General features: G+C 49.7%; 1 protein-coding gene across 6 annotated transcripts in view; it reads right to left on the reverse strand.

Annotated features, from left to right (window-relative positions):
- Positions 1-24,954, reverse strand: part of LOC118944401 (FH1/FH2 domain-containing protein 1-like) — a 158,281-nt gene that overhangs the window by 127,990 nt on the left and 5,337 nt on the right. For all 6 annotated transcript variants that reach the window (XM_036963279.1, XM_036963278.1, XM_036963277.1 and 3 more), the window contains exons 2-3: positions 17,917-18,023; positions 7,463-7,527 (exon numbers count right to left, since the gene is read on the reverse strand). In XM_036963279.1, coding sequence (XP_036819174.1) covers positions 7,463-7,527; positions 17,917-18,023 — 172 coding nt within the window. The remainder of the gene's footprint in view (positions 1-7,462; positions 7,528-17,916; positions 18,024-24,954) is intronic.

A 24,954-nucleotide genomic window follows, 5' to 3' on the forward strand; every position in this document is an offset into this window, starting at 1 on the left:
AGTAAAACCCTCTCCTACTTGGAGGGAAGCCAGCTCTTCTCACAGTAAAACCCTCTCCTACTTGGAGGGAAGCCAGCTCTACTCACAGGAAAACCCTCTCCTACTTGGAGGGAAGCCAGCTCTACTCACAGGAAAACCCACTCCTACTTGGAGGGAAGCCAGCTCTACTCACAGGAAAACCCTTCTACTTGGAGGGAAGCCAGCTCTACTCACAGTAAAACCCTCTCCTACTTGGAGGGAAGCCAGCTCTACTCACAGGAAAACCCTCTCCTACTTGGAGGGAAGCCAGCTCTACTCACAGGAAAACCCTCTCCTACTTGGAGGGAAGCCAGCTCTACTCACAGGAAAACCCACTCCTACTTGGAGGGAAGCCAGCTCTACTCACAGGAAAAGAAAAAGGAGGGGAAAGCCTCATCTACTTGAAGAGGGAAACCAGAAAGGGAAACCAAACCAGGATGTGACTCACTCCTAGAGAACTCAAAATAAACAACATGGAGAAACAGTGGAAGCAGTAAACATAAAAAAACACTCCCTCTAAGAAAGAGAAAGGTTTATTTTCAAAGTCTCATGATTAAACCTCCTTACAGTATCAACAGTGACCGAGTCATTTCAGAATAGTGGATATAAAACCTCAGTATCAACAGTGACCGAGTCATTTCAGAATAGTGGATGTAAAACCCCAGTATCAACAGTGACCGAGTCATTTCAGAATAGTGGATATTAAACCCCAGTATCAACAGTGACCGAGTCATTTCAGAATAGCCAGTCAGCTGCTAACAAAATGAGTTGGGGCAAACTGTTCTACTTCCCAAGGAGTATTGCCTGCGTTCCAAATTATACCCTATATAGTGCCAGGCTCTGTTCAAAAGTAATGCACTATATAGGGAATAGGGGTCTGGTCTATAGTAGTACCACTATATAGGGGATAGGGCTCTGGTCTATAGTAGTACCACTATATAGGGAATAGGGCTCTGGTCTATAGTAGTACCACTATATAGGGAATAGGGCTCTGGTCTATAGTAGTACCACTATATAGGGAATAGGGCTCTGGTCTATAGTAGTACCACTATATAGGGAATAGGGCTCTGGTCTATAGTAGTACCACTATATAGGGAATAGGGGTCTGGTCTATAGTAGTACCACTATATAGGGGATAGGGCTCTGGTCTATAGTAGTACCACTATATAGGGAATAGGGGTCTGGTCTATAGTAGTACCACTATATAGGGGATAGGGCTCTGGTCTATAGTAGTACCACTATATAGGGGATAGGGCTCTGGTCTATAGTAGTACACTATATAGGGAATAGGGCTCTGGTCTATAGTAGTACCACTATATAGGGAATAGGGCTCTGGTCTATAGTAGTACCACTATATAGGGAATAGGGTTCTGGTCTATAGTAGTACCACTATATAGGGAATAGGGCTCTGGTCTATAGTAGTACACTATATAGGGAATAGGGCTCTGGTCTATAGTAGTACCACTATATAGGGAATAGGACTCTGGTCTATAGTAGTACCACTATATAGGGAATAGGGCCCTGGTCTAAAGTAGTGCACTATATAGGGAATAGGGCTCTGGTCTATAGTAGTACCACTATATAGGGAATAGGGCTCTGGTCTATAGTAGTGCACTATATAGGGAATGGGCCCTGGTCTAAAGTAGTGCACTATATAGGGAATAGGGCCCTGGTCTAAAGTAGTGCACTATATAGGGAATGGGCTCTGGTCTATAGTAGTACCACTATATAGGGAATAGGACTCTGGTCTATAGTAGTGTACTATATAGGGAATAGGACTCTGGTCTATAGTAGTACCACTATATAGGGAATAGGGCTCTGGTCTATAGTAGTACCACTATATAGGGAATAGGGCCCTGGTCTAAAGTAGTGCACTATATAGGGAATGGGACCTGGTCTAATGTAGTGCACTATATAGGGAATAGGGCTCTGGTCTAATGTAGTGCAATATATAGGGAATAGTGCTCCATTTGAGAAGCAAACATTGTCTGTGCATCAATACAGGGGGTAGCAGTAAGACGTCGTCAAGCTCCCCACATTCTTCCCTCTAGTGTATAGTCAGACAGAGCTGTCAGAGCTACAGAATACTGTTGAATATTGTTGATCCAGTACGGGCAGGTGTTGTTGACCTAGATAAAGAAGCAGTCTTTCAGGGTGAACCACATTTCTCTCTTCACTTAAAAACATACTCTCCTGTTCACTCAGTCTGCATTAAGCACCTGGACAAACTCTCCACAGGAACGTCTTTTAACAAAAAGGAAACGTCTATCCAAATCATTACCCACGCTGTACAGAGTTTGATAGAACAGGGGCTAGAAGAATGTATCGCACGCCTAGCCATCAGACACATGACCTGTGAAAACAATATGCAACATATGTCTCCACCCGTTTAGTCAACCGATGACTGCAGAGGTTAGGGTTAGGTTAGGTTGGGGATTGACCCTCACACTTTAACCTCACGGACAATACAGTCACTTCCTGACTCAACTACAACTGTACAGTCACTTCCTGAGTCAACTACAACTGTACAGTCACTTCCTGAGTCAGCTAGACTACAACTGTACAGTCACTTCCCGAGTCAGCTAGACTACAACTGCAGTCACTTCCTGACTCAACTACAACTGTACAGTCACTTCCTGAGTCAGCTAGACTACAACTGCACAGTCACTTCCTGAGTCAGCTAGACTACAACTGTACAGTCACTTCCTGAGTCAGCTAGACTACAACTGTACAGTCACTTCCTGAGTCAGCTAGACTAAAACTGCACAGTCACTTCCTGAGTCAGCTAGACTACAACTGCACAGTCACTTCCTGAGTCAGCTAGACTACAACTGTACAGTCACTTCCTGAGTCAGCTAGACTACAACTGTACAGTCACTTCCTGAGTCAGCTAGACTACAACTGCACAGTCACTTCCTGAGTCAGCTAGACTACAACTGTACAGTCACTTCCTGAGTCAGCTAGACTACAACTGCACAGTCACTTCCTGAGTCAGCTAGACTACAACTGTACAGTCACTTCCTGAGTCAGCTAGACTACAACTGTACAGTCACTTCCTGAGTCAGCTAGACTACAACTGTACAGTCACTTCCTGAGTCAGCTAGACTACAACTGCACAGTCACTTCCTGAGTCAGCTAGACTACAACTGTACAGTCACTTCCTGAGTCAGCTAGACTACAACTGTACAGTCACTTCCTGCTACAAATACAACATAATGACAATGCAGTAGAATACATCCAGCTCCATACTATAACCCTGTGGAACAGGGGGCCAGCTCCATACTATAACCCTGTGGAACAGGGGGCCAGCTCCATACTATAACCCTGTGGAACAGTAGGGAACAGGGGGCCAGCTCCATACTATAACCCTGTGGAACAGGGGGCCAGCTCCATACTATAACCCTGTGGAACAGGGGGCCAGCTCCATACTATAACCCTGTGGAACAGTAGGAAACAGGGGGCCAGCTCCATACTATAACCCTGTGGAACAGCAGGGAATAGGGGGCCAGCTCCATACTATAACCCTGTGGAACAGGGGGCCAGCTCCATACTATAACCCTGTGGAACAGGGGGCCAGCTCCATACTATAACCCTTTGGAACAGGGGGCCAGCTCCATACTATAACCCTGTGGAACAGTAGGGAACAGGGGGCCAGCTCCATACTATAACCCTGTGGAACAGTAGGGAACAGGGGGCCAGCTCCATACTATAACCCTGTGGAACAGGGGGCCAGCTCCATACTATAACTCTGTGGAACAGTAGGGAACAGGGGGCTAGCTCCATACTATAACCCTGTGGAACAGTAGGGAACAGGGGGCCAGCTACATACTATAACCCTGTGGAACAGGGGGCCAGCTCTATACTATAACCCTGTGGAACAGGGGGCCAGCTCCATACTATAACCCTGTGGAACAGTAGGGAACAGGGGGCCAGCTCCATACTATAACCCTGTGGAACAGGGGGCCAGCTCCATACTATAACCCTGTGGAACAGGGGGCCAGCTCCATACTATAACCCTGTGGAACAGGGGGCCAGCTCCATACTATAACCCTGTGGAACAGGGGGCCAGCTCCATACTATAACCCTGTGGAACAGGGGGCCAGCTCCATACTATAACCCTGTGGAACAGTAGGGAACAGGGGGCTAGCTCCATACTATAACCCTGTGGAACAGGGGGCCAGCTCCATACTTTAACCCTGTGGAATAGTAGGGAACAGGGGGCCAGCTCCATACTATAACCCTGTGGAACAGGGGGCCAGCTCCATACTATAACCCTGTGGAACAGGGGGCCAGCTCCATACTATAACCCTGTGGAACAGTAGGGAACAGGGGGCCAGCTCCATACTATAACCCTGTGGAACAGGGGGCCAGCTACATACTATAACCCTGTGGAACAGTAGGGAACAGGGGGCCAGCTCCATACTATAACCCTGTGGAATAGGGGGCCAGCTCCATACTATAACCCTGTGGAACAGTAGGGAACAGGGGCCCAGCTCCATACTATAACCCTGTGGAACAGGGGGCCAGCTCTATACTATAACCCTGTGGAACAGTGGGGAACAGGGGGCCAGCTCCATACTATAACCCTGTGGAACAGTAGGGAACAGACTGTCAGGAGCTACAGGCCTGGACAAGTCAGGAGGAGTTATACTAAACTACAGTACACACAAAGCCACTTTAAGAAGTAGGAAATGAATAATGACATGTCAGCATCTCGCCCACTCTGCTACAGCTCCAAGGTATAATGACTTAGCATCTTGCCCACTCTGCTACAGCTCCAAGGTATAATGACTTAGCATCTTGCCCACTCTGCTACAGCTCCAAGGTATAATGACTTGGCATCTTGTTTGTTTACACTTGGCACTACCTATCTCTGTCTCTCTCTCTATGGGTGGTCCGAGTCAGGTCTCAGTGTGCTCACGTGTTCCGGACCAGTCCAGAACCACTAGTATATATACACACACACACACACACACACACACACGTGTTCCGGACCAGTCCAGGACCACGGGTATACGTGTTTGAAGACTGTGTCGGCCTGCTGAGCTGAAGCCTTGAGACATTATCTCAGAGAGCTGATACAAGGCCTGCTGAGCTGAAGCCTTGAGACATCCTCTCAGAGAGCTGATACAACGCCTGCTGAGCTGAAGCCTTGAGACATTCTCTCAGAGAGCTGATACAAGGCCTGCTGAGCTGAAGCCTTGACATCCTCTCAGAGACCTGATACCAGGCCTGCTGAGCTGAAGCCTTGACATCCTCTCAGAGACCTGATACCAGGCCTGCTGAGCTGAAGCCTTGACATCCTCTCAGAGACCTGATACCAGGCCTGCTGAGCTGAAGCCTCAGTCTTTAGGTCTCAGGCAAGGTTTCTCATCAAACAAGCAATGTTTTTTTTCCCTGAACCACAAGGAAATATAGTCTAGCTCAACTTCAGCATCACAGTTCGTACAGAGGTAGTACATTTAAAAATGGACATAAGTTTTTTTTTTAAAAGGACTATGTAATTATACGGCCATCAGCTGCACCTATTACAATAAACTGCAGCAGTCAGCAGAACATTAGACCGCTGCTGACGTCACTGGTTGGAAACACTGGATTAATGGAAAGGGGAAGATCTGAGTCGGGGGGGTTTAGAAGGAAAGAAAACTCCAGAAGAATCATCGGAGCCAGTTAAACACTACTGCCTTGGACGGGCGGGGGCATTTTTTTTCCCCCCTTACCCACAATGCATTTGGAAAATAAAACAGTTTTACGCCTGGAGTGGAAAAGAGGAGTGTGATGATGATGATGTCAGCGCCGCGGTGACAAGTGGAGAGTTACAGCTCATAGAGACCAATGGAAGCTACTGGAAGGATCCCAAATGGAGAGTTACATCTCATAGAGACCAATGGAAGCTACTGGAAGGATCCCAAATGGAGAGTTACATCTCATAGAGACCAACGGAAGCTACTGGAAGGATCCCAAATGGAGAGTTACATCTCATAGAGACCAATGGAAGCTACTGGAAGGATCCCAAATGGAGAGTTACATCTCATAGAGACCAATGGAAGCTACTGGAAGGATCCCAACTGGCAGCCTATTCCTTATATACTACACTACACTACTTTTGTCCAGAGCCTTATCGGGAATAGGAAGACATTAGGGACTTGGTCACTGGAGGCCACGGTGGTCCATTACAGATTATAGGAAAGATGGGAAATACACACTGCTACAGACGGAGAGAAAAGGAATCCTAACTAAAGACATATTGAACCCTTTATAAGGGTGGCCCCCTGTTATATTGAACCCTTTGTAAGGGTGGCCCCCTGTTATATTGAACCCTTTATAAGGGTGGCCCCCTGTTATATTGAACCCTTTATAAGGGTGGCCCCCTGTTATATTGAACCCTTTATAAGGGTGGCCCCCTGTTATATTGAACCCTTTATAAGGGTGGCCCCCTGTTATATTGAACCCTTTATAAGGGTGGCCCCCTGTTATATTGAACCCTTTATAAGGGTGGCCCCCTGTTATATTGAACCCTTTATAAGGGTGGCCCCCTGTTATATTGAACCCTTTATAAGGGTGGCCCCCTGTTATATTGAACCCTTTATAAGGGTGGCCCCCCTGTTATATTGAACCCTTTATAAGGGTGGCCCCCCTGTTATATTGAACCCTTTATAAGGGTGGCCCCCCTGTTATATTGAACCCTTTATAAGGGTGGCCCCCCTGTTATATTGAACCCTTTATAAGGGTGGCCCCCCTGTTATATTGAACCCTTTATAAGGGTGGCCCCCTGTTATATTGAACCCTTTATAAGGGTGGCCCCCCTGTTATATTGAACCCTTTATAAGGGTGGCCCCCTGTTATATTGAACCCTTTATAAGGGTGGCCCCCCTGTTATATTGAACCCTTTATAAGGGTGGCCCCCCTGTTATATTGAACCCTTTATAAGGGTGGCCCCCTGTTATATTGAACCCTTTATAAGGGTGGCCCCCTGTTATATTGAACCCTTTATAAGGGTGGCCCCCTGTTATATTGAACCCTTTATAAGGGTGGCCCCCTGTTATATTGAACCCTTTATAAGGGTGGCCCCCTGTTATATTGAACCCTTTATAAGGGTGGCCCCCTGTTATATTGAACCCTTTATAAGGGTGGCCCCCTGTTATATTGAACCCTTTATAAGGGTGGCCCCCTGTTATATTGAACCCTTTATAAGGGTGGCCCCCTGTTATATTGAACCCTTTATAAGGGTGGCCCCCTGTTATATTGAACCCTTTATAAGGGTGGCCCCCTGTTATATTGAACCCTTTATAAGGTGTATATAGATGGTTCAGAATTCACTCAGCATCTATGAAGTGCTTTTGAAGCATTTAGGAGGGCTTCATGAACGTTCTATAAAGCCTTCATGATATGGACTTCGTTTCAAGTGGGACGGAGGGATGGAAAAGGAGGAGCGGGATCTTACCTAGAATGGAGTGGACTCTGACAGATAGCTGAGTTCTCAGGATCAGGATGGGCTTCTTCCCTCTACTGTGGAGAGAGAGAGACAATACTTTAGTGAAGAGGAGAGAGGAGGAGAGAGAGAGAATACTTTAGTGAATAGAGGAGAGAGAGAGAGAGGAGGAGAGAGAGAGAATACTTTAGTGAATAGAGGAGAGAGGAGGAGAGAGAGCGAATACTTTAGTGAATTGAGGAGAGAGAGAGAGAGAGAGAGGAGGAGAGAGAGAGAATACTTTAGTGAAGAGGAGAGAGAGAGAATACTTTAGTGAATAGAGGAGAGAGAGAGGAGGAGAGAGAGAATACTTTAGTGAAGAGGAGAGAGAGAGAAGGCTAGTGGGACGATAAAGAAGTGACAGTATCAGTTAGTCAATAACATCAGGTCATAGGGAGAAATATCTATGGAGAGGACGTGGCTCAATACGGCCTACTGCCAGGGGAACGGAGCCCAGAGGACGTGACTCAATACATCCTACTGCCAGGGGAACGGAGCCCAGAGGACGTGGCTCAATACGGCCTACTGCCAGGGGAACGGAGCCCAGAGGACGTGGCTCAATACAGCCTACTGCCAGGGGAACGGAGCCCAGAGGACATGACTCAATACGGCCTACTGCCAGGGGAACGGAGCCCAGAGGACATGACTCAATACGGCCTACTGCCAGGGGAACGGAGCCCAGAGGACATGACTCAATACGGCCTACTGCCAGGGGAACGGTGCCCAGAGGACGTGACTCAATACGGCCTACTGCCAGGGGAACGGAGCCCAGAGGACGTGACTCAATACATCCTACTGCCAGGGGAACGGAGCCTGAAGCCCAGAGGACATGACTCAATACGGCCTACTGCCAGGGGAACGGAGCCCAGAGGACATGACTCAATACGGCCTACTGCCAGGGGAACGGAGCCCAGAGGACATGACTCAATACGGCCTACTGCCAGGGGAACGGAGCCCAGAGGACATGACTCAATATGGCCTACTGCCAGGGGAACGGAGCCCAGAGGACATGACTCAATACGGCCTACTGCCAGGGGAACGGAGCCCAGAGGACATGACTCAATACGGCCTACTGCCAGGGGAACGGAGCCCAGAGGACATGACTCAATACGGCCTACTGCCAGGGGAACGGAGCCCAGAGGACATGACTCAATACGGCCTACTGCCAGGGGAACGGAGCCCAGAGGACATGACTCAATACGGCCTACTGCCAGGGGAACGGAGCCCAGAGGACGTGACTCAATATGGCCTACTGCCAGGGGAACGGAGCCCAGAGGACGTGGCTCAATACGGCCTACTGCCAGGGGAACGGAGCCTGAAGCCCAGAGGATGTGGCTCAATACGGCCTACTGCCAGGGGAACGGAGCCTGAAGCCCAGAGGACGTGGCTCAATACGGCCTACTGCCAGGGGAACGGAGCTTGAAGCCCAGAGGACGTGGCTCAATACGGCCTACTGCCAGGGGAACGGAGCCCAGAGGACGTGGCTCAATACATCCTACTGCCAGGGGAACGGAGCCCAGAGGACGTGGCTCAATACAGCCTACTGCCAGGGGAACGGAGCCCAGAGGACGTGGCTCAATACATCCTACTGCCAGGGGAACGGAGCCCAGAGGACGTGGCTCAATACAGCCTACTGCCAGGGGAACGGAGCCCAGAGGACGTGGCTCAATACAGCCTACTGCCAGGGGAACGGAGCCCAGAGGACGTGGCTCAATACGGCCTACTGCCAGGGGAACGGAGCCCAGAGGACGTGGCTCAATACGGCCTACTGCCAGGGGAACAGAGCCCAGAGGACGTGGCTCAATACATCCTACTGCCAGGGGAACGGACTATAGAGGACGTGACTCAATACGGCCTACTGCCAGGGGAACGGTGCCTGAAGCACAGAGGACGTGGCTCAATACATCCTACTGCCAGGGGAACGGTGCCCAGAGGACGTGACTCAATACATCCTACTGCCAGGGAACGGAGCGCAGAGGACGTGGCTCAATATGGCCTACTGCCAGGGGAACGGAGCCCGGAGGACGTGGCTCAATATGGCCTACTGCCAGGGGAACGGAGCCCAGAGGACGTGACTCAATACGGAGGCACAGACTGCATTATGTCAGTTCATTTTCCGATCTAAGAGCAAACCATTCCACATAGTAACGTGGCTGGAGAGGTTCACGGAGTTGAGATTCTCCTCTGTCTGAGTGCTGGAGAGGTTCACGGAGTTGAGATTCTCCTCTGTCTGAGTGCTGGAGAGGTTCACGGAGTTGAGATTCTCCTCTGTCTGAGTGCTGGAGAGGTTCACAGAGTTGAGATTCTCCTCTGTCTGAGTGCTGGAGAGGTTCACGGAGTTGAGATTCTCCTCTGTCTGAGTGCTGGAGAGGTTCACGGAGTTGAGATTCTCCTCTGTCTGAGTGCTGACACAGACGGGGCTAGACTGTAGATATCTCCTGCTACCCTACTGCCATCCCAATAAACACAACAATGGCCGGGCTGTGACGGCTGGTCCAGCAGGGATTATATACTATGAAAGATTCTGGAGAAGAGCAGAGGAGAAGAGCAGAGGGGTATGGAGACTATGCTGTGTCAGGGTGTGTGGGTGTGTGTGTGTGTGTGTGTGTGTGTGTGTACTGTAAGTACTCATCAAATCTTAACATCTTCATCACATATACAAGTTGACCCACTCACATGACAATTAGCACCCTGCCGTTTTCCAGGTCCTTCAAATGACGTATTTCTTCTGTGACAACCCTCCCCCTCCCTCCCTCTCCCCCTCTCTCCCTCCCAGTATTTCAGCTGTGTGACCACACACTGTTCCACACAACATGCCCTTGTCCCAGCTCTCCTGTGATCTCCATGTTCATAAGACCAGTTAACCAGGGGTGTGTCACAAATGGCAGCCTATGCCCTAAACAGTGTACTACTTGTGGCCAGAGCCCTAAAGGCCCCCCGGGTCAAAAGTAGTGGACTATAAAAAAGGGGGAAAGGGCTGGCATTTGGGAGGCTGACAAGGACTCCGGCTTCAACAACAACATAGGTAACATGTCCCAGTAGTTCTAACAGGGGAGACCTGCTTCCAAATCAAACACACTACAGATGTCTGATCGTGACGTTTTCCCCCCCAGAGTCGGTTCGGTCATTTTAGGAGGCCGGTAGGTCTCTCCCATTCATGTTGTCAGCCTGCTGCTGCTTCTAGACTGAGGTGATGTAGCTGCTGCTGCTTCTAGACTGAGGGGATGTAGCTGCTGCTTCTAGACTGAGGGGATGTAGCTGCTGCTGCTTCTAGACTGAGGGGATGTAGCTGCTGCTTCTTCTAGACTGAGGGGATGTAGCTGCTGCTTCTAGACTGAGGGGATGTAGCTGCTGCTGCTTCTAGACTGAGGGGATGTAGCTGCTGCTGCTTCTAGACTGAGGGGATGTAGCTGCTGCTGCTTCTAGACTGAGGGGATGTAGCTGCTGCTTCTAGACTGAGGGGATGTAGCTGCTGCTTCTAGACTGAGGGGATGTAGCTGCTGCTTCTAGACTGAGGGGATGTAGCTGCTGCTTCTAGACTGAGGTGATGTAGCTGCTGCTGCTTCTAGACTGAGGGGATGTAGCTGCTGCTGCTGCTGCTGCTGCTTCTAGACTGAGGGGATGTAGCTGCTGCTGCTGCTGCTTCTAGACTGAGGGGATGTAGCTGCTGCTTCTAGACTGAGGGGATGTAGCTGCTGCTTCTAGACTGAGGGGATGTCGCTGCTGCTGCTTCTAGACTGAGGGGATGTAGCTGCTGCTGCTTCTAGACTGAGGTGATGTAGCTGCTGCTGCTTCTAGACTGAGGTGATGTAGCTGCTGCTGCTTCTAGACTGAGGTGATGTAGCTGCTGCTTCTAGACTGAGGTGATGTCGCTGCTGCTGCTTCTAGACTGAGGGGATGTAGCTGCTGCTGCTGCTGCTTCTAGACTGAGGGGATGTAGCTGCTGCTGCTTCTAGACTGAGGGGATGTAGCTGCTGCTGCTTCTAGACTGAGGTGATGTAGCTGCTGCTTCTAGACTGAGGGGATGTAGCTGCTGCTGCTGCTGCTTCTAGACTGAGGGGATGTAGCTGCTGCTGCTGCTGCTTCTAGACTGAGGGGATGTAGCTGCTGCTTCTAGACTGAGGTGATGTAGCTGCTGCTTCTAGACTGAGGTGATGTAGCTGCTGCTTCTAGACTGAGGTGATGTAGCTGCTGCTTCTAGACTGAGGTGATGTAGCTGCTGCTGCTTCTAGACTGAGGGGATGTAGCTGCTGCTGCTGCTTCTAGACTGAGGGGATGTAGCTGCTGCTGCTGCTTCTAGACTGAGGGGATGTAGCTGCTGCTTCTAGACTGAGGGGATGTAGCTGCTGCTGCTTCTAGACTGAGGGGATGTAGCTGCTGCTGCTTCTAAACTGAGGGGATGTAGCTGCTGCTGCTTCTAGACTGAGGGGATGTAGCTGCTGCTGCTGCTTCTAGACTGAGGGGATGTAGCTGCTGCTGCTTCTAGACTGAGGGGATGTAGCTGCTGCTGCTTCTAGACTGAGGGGATGTAGCTGCTGCTGCTTCTAGACTGAGGGGATGTAGCTGCTGCTGCTTCTAGACTGAGGGGATGTAGCTGCTGCTTCTAGACTGAGGTGATGTAGCTGCTGCTGCTTCTAGACTGAGGGGATGTAGCTGCTGCTGCTGCTTCTAGACTGAGGGGATGTAGCTGCTGCTGCTGCTTCTAGACTGAGGGGATGTAGCTGCTGCTGCTTCTAGACTGAGGGGATGTAGCTGCTGCTGCTGCTGCTTCTAGACTGAGGGGATGTAGCTGCTGCTTCTAGACTGAGGGGATGTAGCTGCTGCTTCTAGACTGAGGGGATGTAGCTGCTGCTTCTAGACTGAGGTGATGTAGCTGCTGCTTCTAGACTGAGGTGATGTAGCTGCTGCTGCTTCTAGACTGAGGGGATGTAGCTGCTGCTGCTTCTAGACTGAGGGGATGTAGCTGCTGCTGCTTCTAGACTGAGGGGATGTAGCTGCTGCTTCTAGACTGAGGGGATGTAGCTGCTGCTGCTTCTACACTGAGGGGATGTAGCTGCTGCTTCTAGACTGAGGGGATGTAGCTGCTGCTGCTTCTAGACTGAGGGGATGTAGCTGCTGCTGCTTCTAGACTGAGGGGATGTAGCTGCTGCTGCTTCTAGACTGAGGGGATGTAGCTGCTGCTTCTAGACTGAGGGGATGTAGCTGCTGCTTCTAGACTGAGGTGATGTGGATATGAATGATCCGGGCCCCGCCTCTTGCGGAGGGGCGAGAGAAAGTCACCGTCACAGGGAACAGCGGGACAAAACACCTCTTTGTCTACATCCCAAATAGCACCTTATTCCCATAGGGCTCTAGCGAAAGGTAGTGTTCTGTATAGAGAATAGGGTGCTATGTGGGATGCAGACAACGTCATGTGAACTAGAGAGGAAAGACAGAAGGCTTTGTGAGGTCAAATCAGATTCAAATCAGATTCAGGCACAAGTTAATGAATGGGGCCCATAGATGATAAACAGCGCTAGTTGCAGTAAGACAATCACAGTCTGTTCTGGGGAGAAACGTACTTGATGTCTATATGAATACGGAGGAGGAAACGTTTTGTATGAGTACCAACCCACCGACAGACTCGTATGTCCCCCAGTACCAACCCACCGACAGACTCGTATGTCCCCCAGTCTCAACCCACCGACAGACTCGTATGTCCCCCAGTCTCAACCCACCGACAGACTCGTATGTCCCCCAGTACCAACCCACCGACAGACTCGTATGTCCCCCCGTCTCAACCCACTGACAGACTCGTAGGTCCCCCCGTATCAACCCACTGACAGTCTCGTATGTCCCCCAGTCTCAACCCACCGACAGACTCGTATGTTCCCCAGTCTCGTATATCCCCCAGTACCAACCCACCGACAGACTCGTATGTCCCCCAGTACCAACCCACCGACAGACTCGTATGTCCCCCAGTCTCATCCCACTGACAGACTCGTAGGTCCCCCTGTATCAACCCACTGACAGTCTCGTATGTCCCACAGTCTCATTCCACTGACAGACTCGTAGGTCCCCCAGTCTCGTATGTCCCCCGTATCAACCCACTGACAGACTCGTATGTCCCGCAGTCTCATCCCACTGACAGACTCCTATGTCCCCCAGTCTCTTTGATCCTCCAGACTGGTTCTGTGTACTAATCACACCTTCCTGTCTTCTAGAAAGGTCTTTAGTCCTCCAGAATGGTTGTGTAGTAATCACATCTGTCTTCTAGAAAGGTCTTTAGTCCTCTAGAATGGTTCTATGTAGTAATCACATCTACCTGTGTTCTAGAAAGGTATTTTTCACACTTCCCCCCCAGACTCTATTTTCATCCTGTGAGTTTAAAGAGGACTAGCTTGTCATTAACAATAATACTGTTGTCTGTTGGAACTTGACACCTTTCCACTCGAGCAACTAGCTGGTGGAGTGTGTGTGTGTGTTTTCACGTGGCCATATGTCTGTCTGCGTGTATGTGTGTGTTTCTGCCCCTTCCTTCTCCCTCTGCGTTTCCTCTAGCTGATTGAGATGTGAGGAGAGTGGCAAGAGATCACAGGGACATGATCACTGACACACCCGCCTGGACATGAGCAACAGAGAGAGACTGAAGCACAGCAGAACACCGTGTTACCCAGCATCTCTCCTCACAGCTCCATGAGACACCCAGCATCTCTCCTCACAGCTCCATGAGACACCCAGCATCTCTCCTCACAGCTCCATGCTCAACACCAATGAGTCCCAACTAGGGATACTATGACCCCTGGGGATACTTGGCCTATCCTCAGGGGGGGGTACTTGGCCTATCCTCAGGGGGGGGGGGGGGGGGGGGGGGGGGGGGGGGTACTTGGCCTATCCTCAGGAAGGGGGGGGGGGGGGGGGTACTTGGCCTATCCTCGGGGGGGTACTTGGCCTATCCTCCGGGGGGTACTTGGCCTATCCTCCGGGGGGGTACTTGGCCTATCCTCCGGGGGGGTACTTGGCCTATCCTCCGGGGGGGTACTTGGCCTATCCTCCGGGGGGGTACTTGGCCTATCCTCCGGGGGGGATACTTGGCCTATCCTCCGAGGGGGTACTTGGCCTATCCTCCGAGGGGGTACTTGGCCTATCCTCCGAGGGGGTACTTGGCCTATCCTCCGAGGGGGTACTTGGCCTATCCTCCGAGGGGGTACTTGGCCTATCCTCCGAGGGGGTACTTGGCCTATCCTCCGAGGGGGTACTTGGCCTATCCTCCGAGGGGGTACTTGGCCTATCCTCCGGGGGGGTACTTGGCCTATCCTCCGGGGGGGTACTTGGCCTATCCTCCGGGGGGGTACTTGGCCTATCCTCCGGGGGGGTACTTGGCCTATCCTCCGGGGGGGTACTTGGCCTATCCTCCGGGGGGGTACTTGGCCTATCCTCCGGGGGGGTACTTGGCCTATCCTCCGGGGGGGTACTTGGCCTATCCTCCGGGGGGGTACTTGGCCTATCCTCCAGGGGGGTACTTGGCCTATCCTCCAGGGGGGTACTTGGCCTATCCTCCAGGGGGGTACTTGGCCTATCCTCCAGGGGGGTACTTGGCCTATCCTCCAGGGGGGTACTTGGCCTATCCTCCAGGGGGGTACTTGGCCTATCCTCCAGGGGGGTACTTGGCCTATCCTCCAGGGGGGTACTTGGCCTATCCTCCAGGGGGGTACTTGGCCTATCCTCCAGGGGGGTACTTGGCCTATCCTCCAGGGGGGTACTTGGCCTATCCTCCAGGGGGGTACTTGGCCTATCCTCAGGGGGGTACTTGGCCTATCCTCAGGGGGGTACTTGGCCTATCCTCAGGGGGGTACTTGGCCTATCCTCAGGGGGGTACTTGGCCTATCCTCAGGGGGGTACTTGGCCTATCCTCAGGGGGGTACTTGGCCTATCCTCAGGGGGGTACTTGGCCTATCCTCAGGGGGGTACTTGGCCTATCCTCCGGGGGGTACTTGGCCTATCCTCAGGGGGGTACTTGGCCTATCCTCAGGGGGGTACTTGGCCTATCCTCAGGGGGGTACTTGGCCTATCCTCAGGGGGGTACTTGGCCTATCCTCAGGGGGGTACTTGGCCTATCCTCAGGGGGGTACTTGGCCTATCCTCAGGGGGGGTACTTGGCCTATCCTCAGGGGGGTACTTGGCCTATCCTCAGGGGGGTACTTGGCCTATCCTCAGGGGGGTACTTGGCCTATCCTCAGGGGGGTACTTGAGAAGACTCGCGAGACCAAAGGCCTACTGGTAAAATACACGAGGGGTAATTCAGGGCAGAGCGAAATGCAGTTGGTGGCACAGTAACCAGAAAAAGTTGGGAACCACTGTTCTACATTTCTCTAGAATGTTCTACACTACTCTAGAATGCTCTAGAATGTCCTACACAGCTCTAGAAAGCCCTACACAGAGAAGGAGACTGGTGGATAGAAAGCTGGATTACTACTGAAGCACAGTAGAAAGACAACTTGGACAGGAACTGGTCCAATCATTCTGCATTTCACACCTAAAACTAACACAATGTCTTCATCAGTAAAGTCCCTCTCTCTACCTAACTCCTACGTGGCATCTCTCCAGTCAGTGACATTTCCTATCTCAGTAAAATGACTCACTTCATCTTGCAACATGGACAAGGCCTGTTAAACTCAGCTGGAAACTCAGCTTGGACAGAAGACAGACAGAGATACTGTAGCATCAACGACTAGGAACCCTGACCCTGTCATGTTGCTGTAGAACTCATGGTTCTAGAACTCATGGTTCACCCTGACTGTGTCTTCATGTTGCTGTAGAACTCATGGTTCACCCTGAAACACACTGACTGTGTCTTCATGTTGCTGTAGAACTCATGGTTCACCCTGAAACACCCTGACTGTGTCTTCATGTTGCTGATGAACTCATAGTTCACCCTGAATGAAAGAAGTGACAGGGGTTTCCCTACATGACTGACACCCTGATTGTGTCTTCATGTTGTGTTGCTGTAGAACTGTGTGACAGGGGTTTCCTGTTTCCCTACATGACTGACACCCTGACTGTGTTGTGTTGCTGTAGAACTGTGTGACAGGGGTTTCCTGTTTCCCTACATGACTGACACCCTGACTGTGTTGTGTTGCTGTAGAACTGTGTGACAGGGGTTTCCTGTTTCCCTACATGACTGACACCCTGACTGTGTTGTGTTGCTGTAGAACTGTGTGACAAGGGGTTTCCTGTTTCCCTACATGACTGACACCCTGACTGTGTTGTGTTGCTGTAGAACTGTGTGACAGGGGTTTCCTGTTTCCCTACATGACTGACACCCTGACTGTGTTGTGTTGCTGTAGAACTGTGTGACAAGGGGTTTCCTGTTTCCCTACATGACTGACACCCTGACTGTGTTGTGTTGCTGTAGAACTGTGTGACAGGGGTTTCCTGTTTCCCTACATGACTGACACCCTGACTGTGTTGTGTTGCTGTAGAACTGTGTGACAGGGGTTTCCTGTTTCCCTACATGACTGACACCCTGACTGTGTTGTGTTGCTGTAGAACTGTGTGACAAGGGTTTCCTGTTTCCCTACATGACTGACACCCTGACTGTGTTGTGTTGCTGTAGAACTGTGTGACAGGGGTTTCCTGTTTCCCTACATGACTGACACCCTGACTGTGTTGTGTTGCTGTAGAACTGTGTGACAAGGGGTTTCCTGTTTCCCTACATGACTGACACCCTGACTGTGTTGTGTTGCTGTAGAACTGTGTGACAGGGGTTTCCTGTTTCCCTACATGACTGACACCCTGACTGTGTTGTGTTGCTGTAGAACTGTGTGACAGGGGTTTCCTGTTTCCCTACATGACTGACACCCTGACTGTGTTGTGTTGCTGTAGAACTGTGTGACAGGGGTTTCCTGTTTCCCTACATGACTGACACCCTGACTGTGTTGTGTTGCTGTAGAACTGTGTGACAGGGGTTTCCTGTTTCCTGTCTGAGCTGCCAGAAAAAAAAGGTATGCGTTTACGTGTGAGTGTGTACGAAAAGGAGAGACGGAAAGGAGAGAAGGAGCTCAGTGAAGGAAAGGTCAAAGAGAGGAGAGAAGGAGAGGAAAGAAGGAGATCAGTGAAGGAAAGGTCAAAGAGAGGAGAGAAGGAAAGGAGAGGAGGAGATCAGTGAAGGAAAGGAGAACCAGAAGGAGGAAGGGAGAGGAGGAGCTCAGTGAAGGAAAGGTAAACCAGAAGGAGGAAGGGAGAGGAGGAGCTCAGTGAAGGAAAGGTAAACCGGAAGGAGGAAAGGAAAGAAGGAGCTCAGTGAAGGAAAGGTAAACCGGAAGGAGGAAAGGAAAGAAGGAGCTCAGTGAAGGAAAGGTAAACCGGAAGGAGGAAAGGAGAGAAGGAGCTCAGTGAAGGACAGGTAAACTGGAAGGAGGAAAGGAGAGGAGGAGAGGTGTCCTTACCCCACGTCGTCATAGAGCTGTTCCACATCATCTTTCTGTTCCCCCAGAGACAGGTCAAGGTCCAGGTAGTTCCCATTGGGGGCCATCTGCAGAGCACACTCCTCCAACTGGGGCGGAACAAAGACAGGGACAGCCATATTTACACAAACAGGTATAAACACAGTCAACATTAGTCAACAACAGTAAACAACATAAAAAAAAAAGGAGAAACTTTATTTTCATATTTTATTACTTGGTTTTTTTTAACCTCCAATTGGTAATTAGTTTTGTCTCATCGCTGCAACTCCCGTAAGGACTCAGGAGAGGCGAAGATCGAGAGCCGTGCGTCCTCCCGAAACACAACCCAACCGCACTGCTTCTTGACACAATGCCCATTTTAACCCAGCCGCACCAATGTGTCGGAGGAAACAACCGTACACCTGGCAACCTGCTCAGCGTGCACTACACCCGGCCCGTCACAGGAGTCGCTAGTGAGCAATGAGACAAGAACATCCCTGCCGGTCAAACCCTCCCCTAACCCGGACGACGCTTGCACCGCCCGGTGGGTCTCCCGGTCGCGGCCGGCTGCGACAGAGCCTGGAATCGAACCCGAAATCTCTAGTGGCAAAGCTAGCACTGCGATGCAGTGTCTTAGACCACTGCGCCACTCGGGAGGCTTTTTTGATATCTTATCATTGGCATCATTGTTGTAACGGAGAAAGAGTCCGTCTTCCATCTGATTCAGAGGTTAGAATAAATACTCTCTATGTCTAGCATTGATGATGTCATCAGCTTGATTACACAGGCATTGTTCCTGAGCCCTCTCGGCCGTTGTTCTGAGTCAGGATACAACGCCCCTTCACTTTCTATGGAATATACAGGCATAGGCTACCTGCTTTCTACAGACTGTGTGAATCAGGCCTTCATGGTCGAATTACTGCAGAGAAACCCACTACTGAAGGACACCAATAAGAAGAAGAGACTTGCTTGGGCCAAGAACCACCACCAATGTGCATTAGACCCCTCAGGAGACTGAAAGGATTTGGCATGGGTCCCCAGACCCTCAAAAGGTTCTACAGCTGCACCATCAAGAGCATCCTGACCGGTTGCATCACCGCCTGGTATGGCAAATGCTCGGCATCTGACCGCAAGGCGCTACAGAGGGTAGTGGGAATGGCACAGTACATCACTGGGGACAAGCTTCCTGCCATCCAGGACCTATATAATAGGCGGTGTCAGAGGAAAGCCCAGAAAATTGTCAGAGACTCCAGTCACCTAAGTTAAAGACTGTTTTCTCTGCTAACGCATGGCAAGATGTACCGGAGCGCCAAGTCTAGGACCAAAAGGCTCCTCAACAGCTTCTACCCCCAAGCCATAAGACTGCAATTCATAAAAATCACCACCGGACAATTTACATCGACACCTCCTTGTACACTGCTGCTACTCGCTGTTTATTATCTATGCATAGTCACTTTCACCCCCACCTACATGTACAGATTACCTCAACTAACCTGTACCCCGCATACCGACTCTGTACGGGTACCCCCTGTATATAACCTCCACATTGACTCTGTACCGGTACCCCCTGTATATAGCCTCCACATTGACTCTGTACCGGTACCCCCTGTATATAACCTCCACATTGACTCTGTACCGGTACCCCCTGTATATAGCCTCCACATTGACTCTGTACCGGTACCCCCTGTATATAGCCTCCACATTGACTCTGTACCGGTACCCCCTGTATATAGCCTCCACATTGACTCTGTACCGTAATACCCTGTATATAGTCTCCACATTGACTCTGTACCGGTACCCCCTATATATAACCTCCACATTGACTCTGTACCGTAACACCCTGTATATAGCCTCCACATTGACTCTGTACCGTAACACCCTGTATATAGCCTCCACATTGACTCTGTACCGTAACACCCTGTATATAGTCTCCACATTGACTCTGTACCGGTACCCCCTGTATATAACCTCCACATTGACTCTGTACCGTAACACCCTGTATATAGCCTCCACATTGACTCTGTACCGTAACACCCCGTATATAGCCTCCACATTGACTCTGTACCGTAATACCCTGTATATAGCCTCCACATTGACTCTGTACCGTAATACCCTGTATATAGCCTCCAAATTGATTCTGTACTGGTACCCCCTGTATATAGCCTCCACATTGACTCTGTACCGTAATACCCTGTATATAGCCTCCACATTGACTCTGTACCGTAATACCCTGTATATAGCCTCCACATTGTTATTCTTATTGTGTGACTTTTTATTCTAGTCTACTTGGTAAATATTTTATTATTCTTGAACTGCACTGTTGGTTAAGGGCTTGTCAGTAAAGCATTTCACAGTAAGGGTCTACACTGTTGGTTAAGGGCTTGTCAGTCAGCATTTCACAGTAAGGGTCTACACTGTTGGTTAAGGGCTTGTCAGTAAAGCATTTCACAGTAAGGGTCTACACTGTTGGTTAAGGGCTTGTCAGTAAAGCATTTCACAGTAAGGTCTACACTGTTGGTTAAGGGCTTGTCAGTCAGCATTTCACGGTAAGGTCTACACTGTTGGTTAAGGGCTTGTCAGTAAAGCATTTCACGGTAAGGTCTACACTGTTGGTTAAGGGCTTGTCAGTAAAGCATTTCACAGTAAGGGTCTACACTGTTGGTTAAGGGCTTGTCAGTAAAGCATTTCACAGTAAGGTCTACACTGTTGGTTAAGGGCTTGTCAGTAAAGCATTTTACAGTAAGGGTCTACACTGTTGGTTAAGGGCTTGTCAGTAAAGCATTTCACAGTAAGGGTCTACACTGTTGGTTAAGGGCTTGTCAGTAAAGCATTTCACGGTAAGGTCTACACTGTTGGTTAAGGGCTTGTCAGTAAAGCATTTCACGGTAAGGTCTACACTGTTGGTTAAGGGCTTGTCAGTCAGCATTTCACAGTAAGGTCTACACTGTTGGTTAAGGGCTTGTCAGTAAAGCATTTCACAGTAAGGGTCTACACTGTTGGTTAAGGGCTTGTCAGTAAAGCATTTCACAGTAAGGTCTACACTGTTGGTTAAGGGCTTGTCAGTAAAGCATTTCACGGTAAGGTCTACACTGTTGGTTAAGGGCTTGTCAGTCAGCATTTCACAGTAAGGTCTACACTGTTGGTTAAGGGCTTGTCAGTAAAGCATTTCACAGTAAGGTCTACACTGTTGGTTAAGGGCTTGTCAGTAAAGCATTTCACAGTAAGGGTCTACACTGTTGGTTAAGGGCTTGTCAGTAAAGCATTTCACAGTAAGGTCTACACTGTTGGTTAAGGGCTTGTCAGTAAAGCATTTCACGGTAAGGTCTACACTGTTGGTTAAGGGCTTGTCAGTCAGCATTTCACAGTAAGGTCTACACTGTTGGTTAAGGGCTTGTCAGTAAAGCATTTCACAGTAAGGGTCTACACTGTTGGTTAAGGGCTTGTCAGTAAAGCATTTCACGGTAAGGTCTACACTGTTGGTTAAGGGCTTGTCAGTCAGCATTTCACAGTAAGGTCTACACTGTTGGTTAAGGGCTTGTCAGTAAAGCATTTCACGGTAAGGTCTACACTGTTGGTTAAGGGCTTGTCAGTCAGCATTTCACAGTAAGGTCTACACTGTTGGTTAAGGGCTTGTCAGTAAAGCATTTCACAGTAAGGTCTACACTGTTGGTTAAGGGCTTGTCAGTAAAGCATTTCACAGTAAGGGTCTACACTGTTGGTTAAGGGCTTGTCAGTAAAGCATTTCACAGTAAGGGTCTACACTGTTGGTTAAGGGCTTGTCAGTAAAGCATTTCACAGTAAGGGTCAACACTTGTGTTCGGCGCATGTGTAGTTCCCAACGTGAAGCATGGAGGAGGAGGTGTGATGGTGTGGGGGTGCTTTGCTGGTGACACTGTCAGTGATTTATTTAGAATTCAAGGCACACTTAACCAGCATGGCTACCAGGACAATGACCCAACACACCTCCAGGCTGTGTAAGGGCTATTTGGTCAAGAAGGAGAGTGATAGAGTCCTGCATCAGATGACCTGGCCTCCACAATCACCCAACCTCAACCCAATCGAGATGGTTTGGGATGAGTCGGACCGCAGAGTGAAGGAAAAGCAGCCGACAAATGCTCAGCATAATGTGGTAACTCCTTCTAGACGGTTGGAAAAGCATTCCAGGTGAAGCTGGTTAGGAGTGTGCCAAGAGCATGCAAAAAGGGTGGCTACTTTGAACAATCTCAAATATATTTTGATTTGTTTAACACTTTTTTGGTTACTACATGATTCCATATGTGTTATGTCATAGTTTTGATGTTTTCACTATTATTCTACAAATGTAGAAAATAGTAAAAATAAAGAAAAACCCTGGAATGAGTAGGTGTTCTAGAACCCTGGAATGAGTAGGTGTTCTAGAACCCTGGAATGAGTAGGTGTTCTAGAACCCTGGAATGAGTAGGTGTTCTAGAACCCTGGAATGAGTAGGTGTTCTAGAACCCTGGAATGAGTAGGTGTTCTAGAACCCTGGAATGAGTAGGTGTTCTAGAACCATTGGAATGAGTAGGTGTTCTAGAACCCTGGAATGAGTAGGTGTTCTAGAACCCTTGAATGAGTAGATGTGTCTAAACTGTAGACACGTACAGTAGGTTACATACTATCCACAGACATGATCACATTATGCAGCCTCACAACCTTTAAATACCAACCAATCCAGATTGTCTTGACAGAATGACAACAATGCCAACCAAAGGAAGAAAAAAAAAAAAAAAACAAGCATACCACAATTAACCAGGTATCCAAACACTGCAGAAGGAACTGAGCGCCAGTAAGCACCATGCTTTACGGGGGAGGAAGCTACCCTGGGTCTGTTTCTGCTCCTTCAGCTTTAGGGGGGAGTAAGCTAGCCTGGGTCTGTTTCTGCTCCTTCAGCTTGAGGAGGGAGGAAGCTAGCCTGGGTCTGTTTCTGCTCCTTCAGCTTGAGGAGGGAGGAATCTAGCCTGGGTGTGTTTCTGCTCCTTGAGCTTGAGGAGGGAGGAAGATAGCCTGGGTCTGTTTCTGCTCCTTCAGCTTGAGGAGGGAGGAAGCTAGCCTGGGTCTGTTTCTGCTCCTTCAGCTTTAGGGGGGAGGAAGCTAGCCTGGGTCTGTTTCTGCTCCTTCAGCTTTAGGAGGGAGGAAGCTAGCCTGGGTCGGTTTCTGCTCCTTCAGCTTGAGGAGGGAGGAAGCTAGCCTGGGTCGGTTTCTGCTCCTTCAGCTTGAGGGGGGAGGGGGGGGGGAAGCTAGCCTGGGTCTGTTTCTGCTCCTTCAGCTTGAGGGGTAGGAAGCTAGCAGAAACCAACCCAGGCTATCTCAACTCCTTCAGCTTGAGGAGGGAGGAAGCTAGCCTGGGTCGGTTTCTGCTCTGTCAACTCCTTCAGCAACTGTGACTTCAATGCCAGTAACGGAGTTCGCAAGAGTACAACCTGATCTGGGACCAGGCTAGAACTAGGAGGAAGCAGCATTCTAATACCTGATCTGGGACCAGACTAGAACTAGGAGGAAACAGCATTCTAATACCTGATCTGGGACCAGACTAGAACTAGGAGGAAGCAGCATTCTAATACCTGATCTGGGACTAGACTAGAACTAGGAGGAAGCAGCATTATTATAATACCTGATCTGGGACCAGACTAGAACTAGGAGGAAGCAGCATTCTAATACCTGATCTGGGACCAGACTAGAACTAGGAGGAAGCAGCATTCTAATACCTGATCTGGGACCAGACTAGAACTAGGAGGAAGCAGCATTCTAATACCTGATCTGGGACCAGACTAGAACTAGGAGGAAGCAGCATTCTAATACCTGATCTGGGACCAGACTAGAACTAGGAGGAAGCAGCATTCTAATACCTGATCTGGGACCAGACTAGAACTAGGAGGAAGCAGCATTCTAATACCTGATCTGGGACCAGACTAGAACTAGGAGGAAGCAGCATTCTAATACCTGATCTGGGACCAGACTAGAACTAGGAGGAAGCAGCATTCTAATACCTGATCTGGGACCAGACTAGAACTAGGAGGAAACAGCATTCTAATACCTGATCTGGGACCAGGCTAGAACTAGGAGGAAGCAGCATTCTAATACCTGATCTGGGACCAGACTAGAACTAGGAGGAAACAGCATTCTAATACCTGATCTGGGACCAGACTAGAACTAGGAGGAAGCAGCATTCTAATACCTGATCTGGGACCAGACTAGAACTATGAGGAAGCAGCATTCTAATACCTGATCTGGGACCAGACTAGAACTAGGAGGAAGCAGCATTCTAATACCTGATCTGGGACCAGACTAGAACTAGGAGGAAGCAGCATTCTAATACCTGATCTGGGACCAGACTAGAACTAGGAGGAAGCAGCATTCTAATACCTGATCTGGGACCAGACTAGAACTAGGAGGAAGCAGCATTCTAATACCTGATCTGGGACCAGACTAGAACTAGGAGGAAGCAGCATTCTAATACCTGATCTGGGACCAGGCTAGAACTAGGAGGAAACAGCATTCTAATACCTGATCTGGGACCAGACTAGAACTAGGAGGAAGCAGCATTCTAATACCTGATCTGGGACCAGGCTAGAACTAGGAGGAAGCAGCATTCTAATACCTGATCTGGGACCAGACTAGAACTAGGAGGAAGCAGCATTATTATAATACCTGATCTGGGACCAGACTAGAACTAGGAGGAAGCAGCATTCTAATACCTGATCTGGGACCAGACTAGAACTAGGAGGAAGCATCATTCTAATACCTGATCTGGGACCAGACTAGAACTAGGAGGAAGCAGCATTATTATAATACCTGATCTGGGACCAGACTAGAACTAGGAGGAAGCAGCATTCTAATACCTGATCTGGGACTAGACTAGAACTAGGAGGAAGCAGCATTCTAATACCTGATCTGGGACCAGACTAGAACTAGGAGGAAGCAGCATTCTAATACCTGATCTGGGACCAGACTAGAACTAGGAGGAAGCAGCATTCTAATACCTGATCTGGGACCAGACTAGAACTAGGAGGAAGCAGCATT

The sequence above is a fragment of the Oncorhynchus mykiss genome, chromosome 26 (assembly GCF_013265735.2).
Source record: "Oncorhynchus mykiss isolate Arlee chromosome 26, USDA_OmykA_1.1, whole genome shotgun sequence".
In the NCBI taxonomy this organism is placed as follows: Eukaryota; Metazoa; Chordata; class Actinopteri; order Salmoniformes; family Salmonidae; genus Oncorhynchus; species Oncorhynchus mykiss.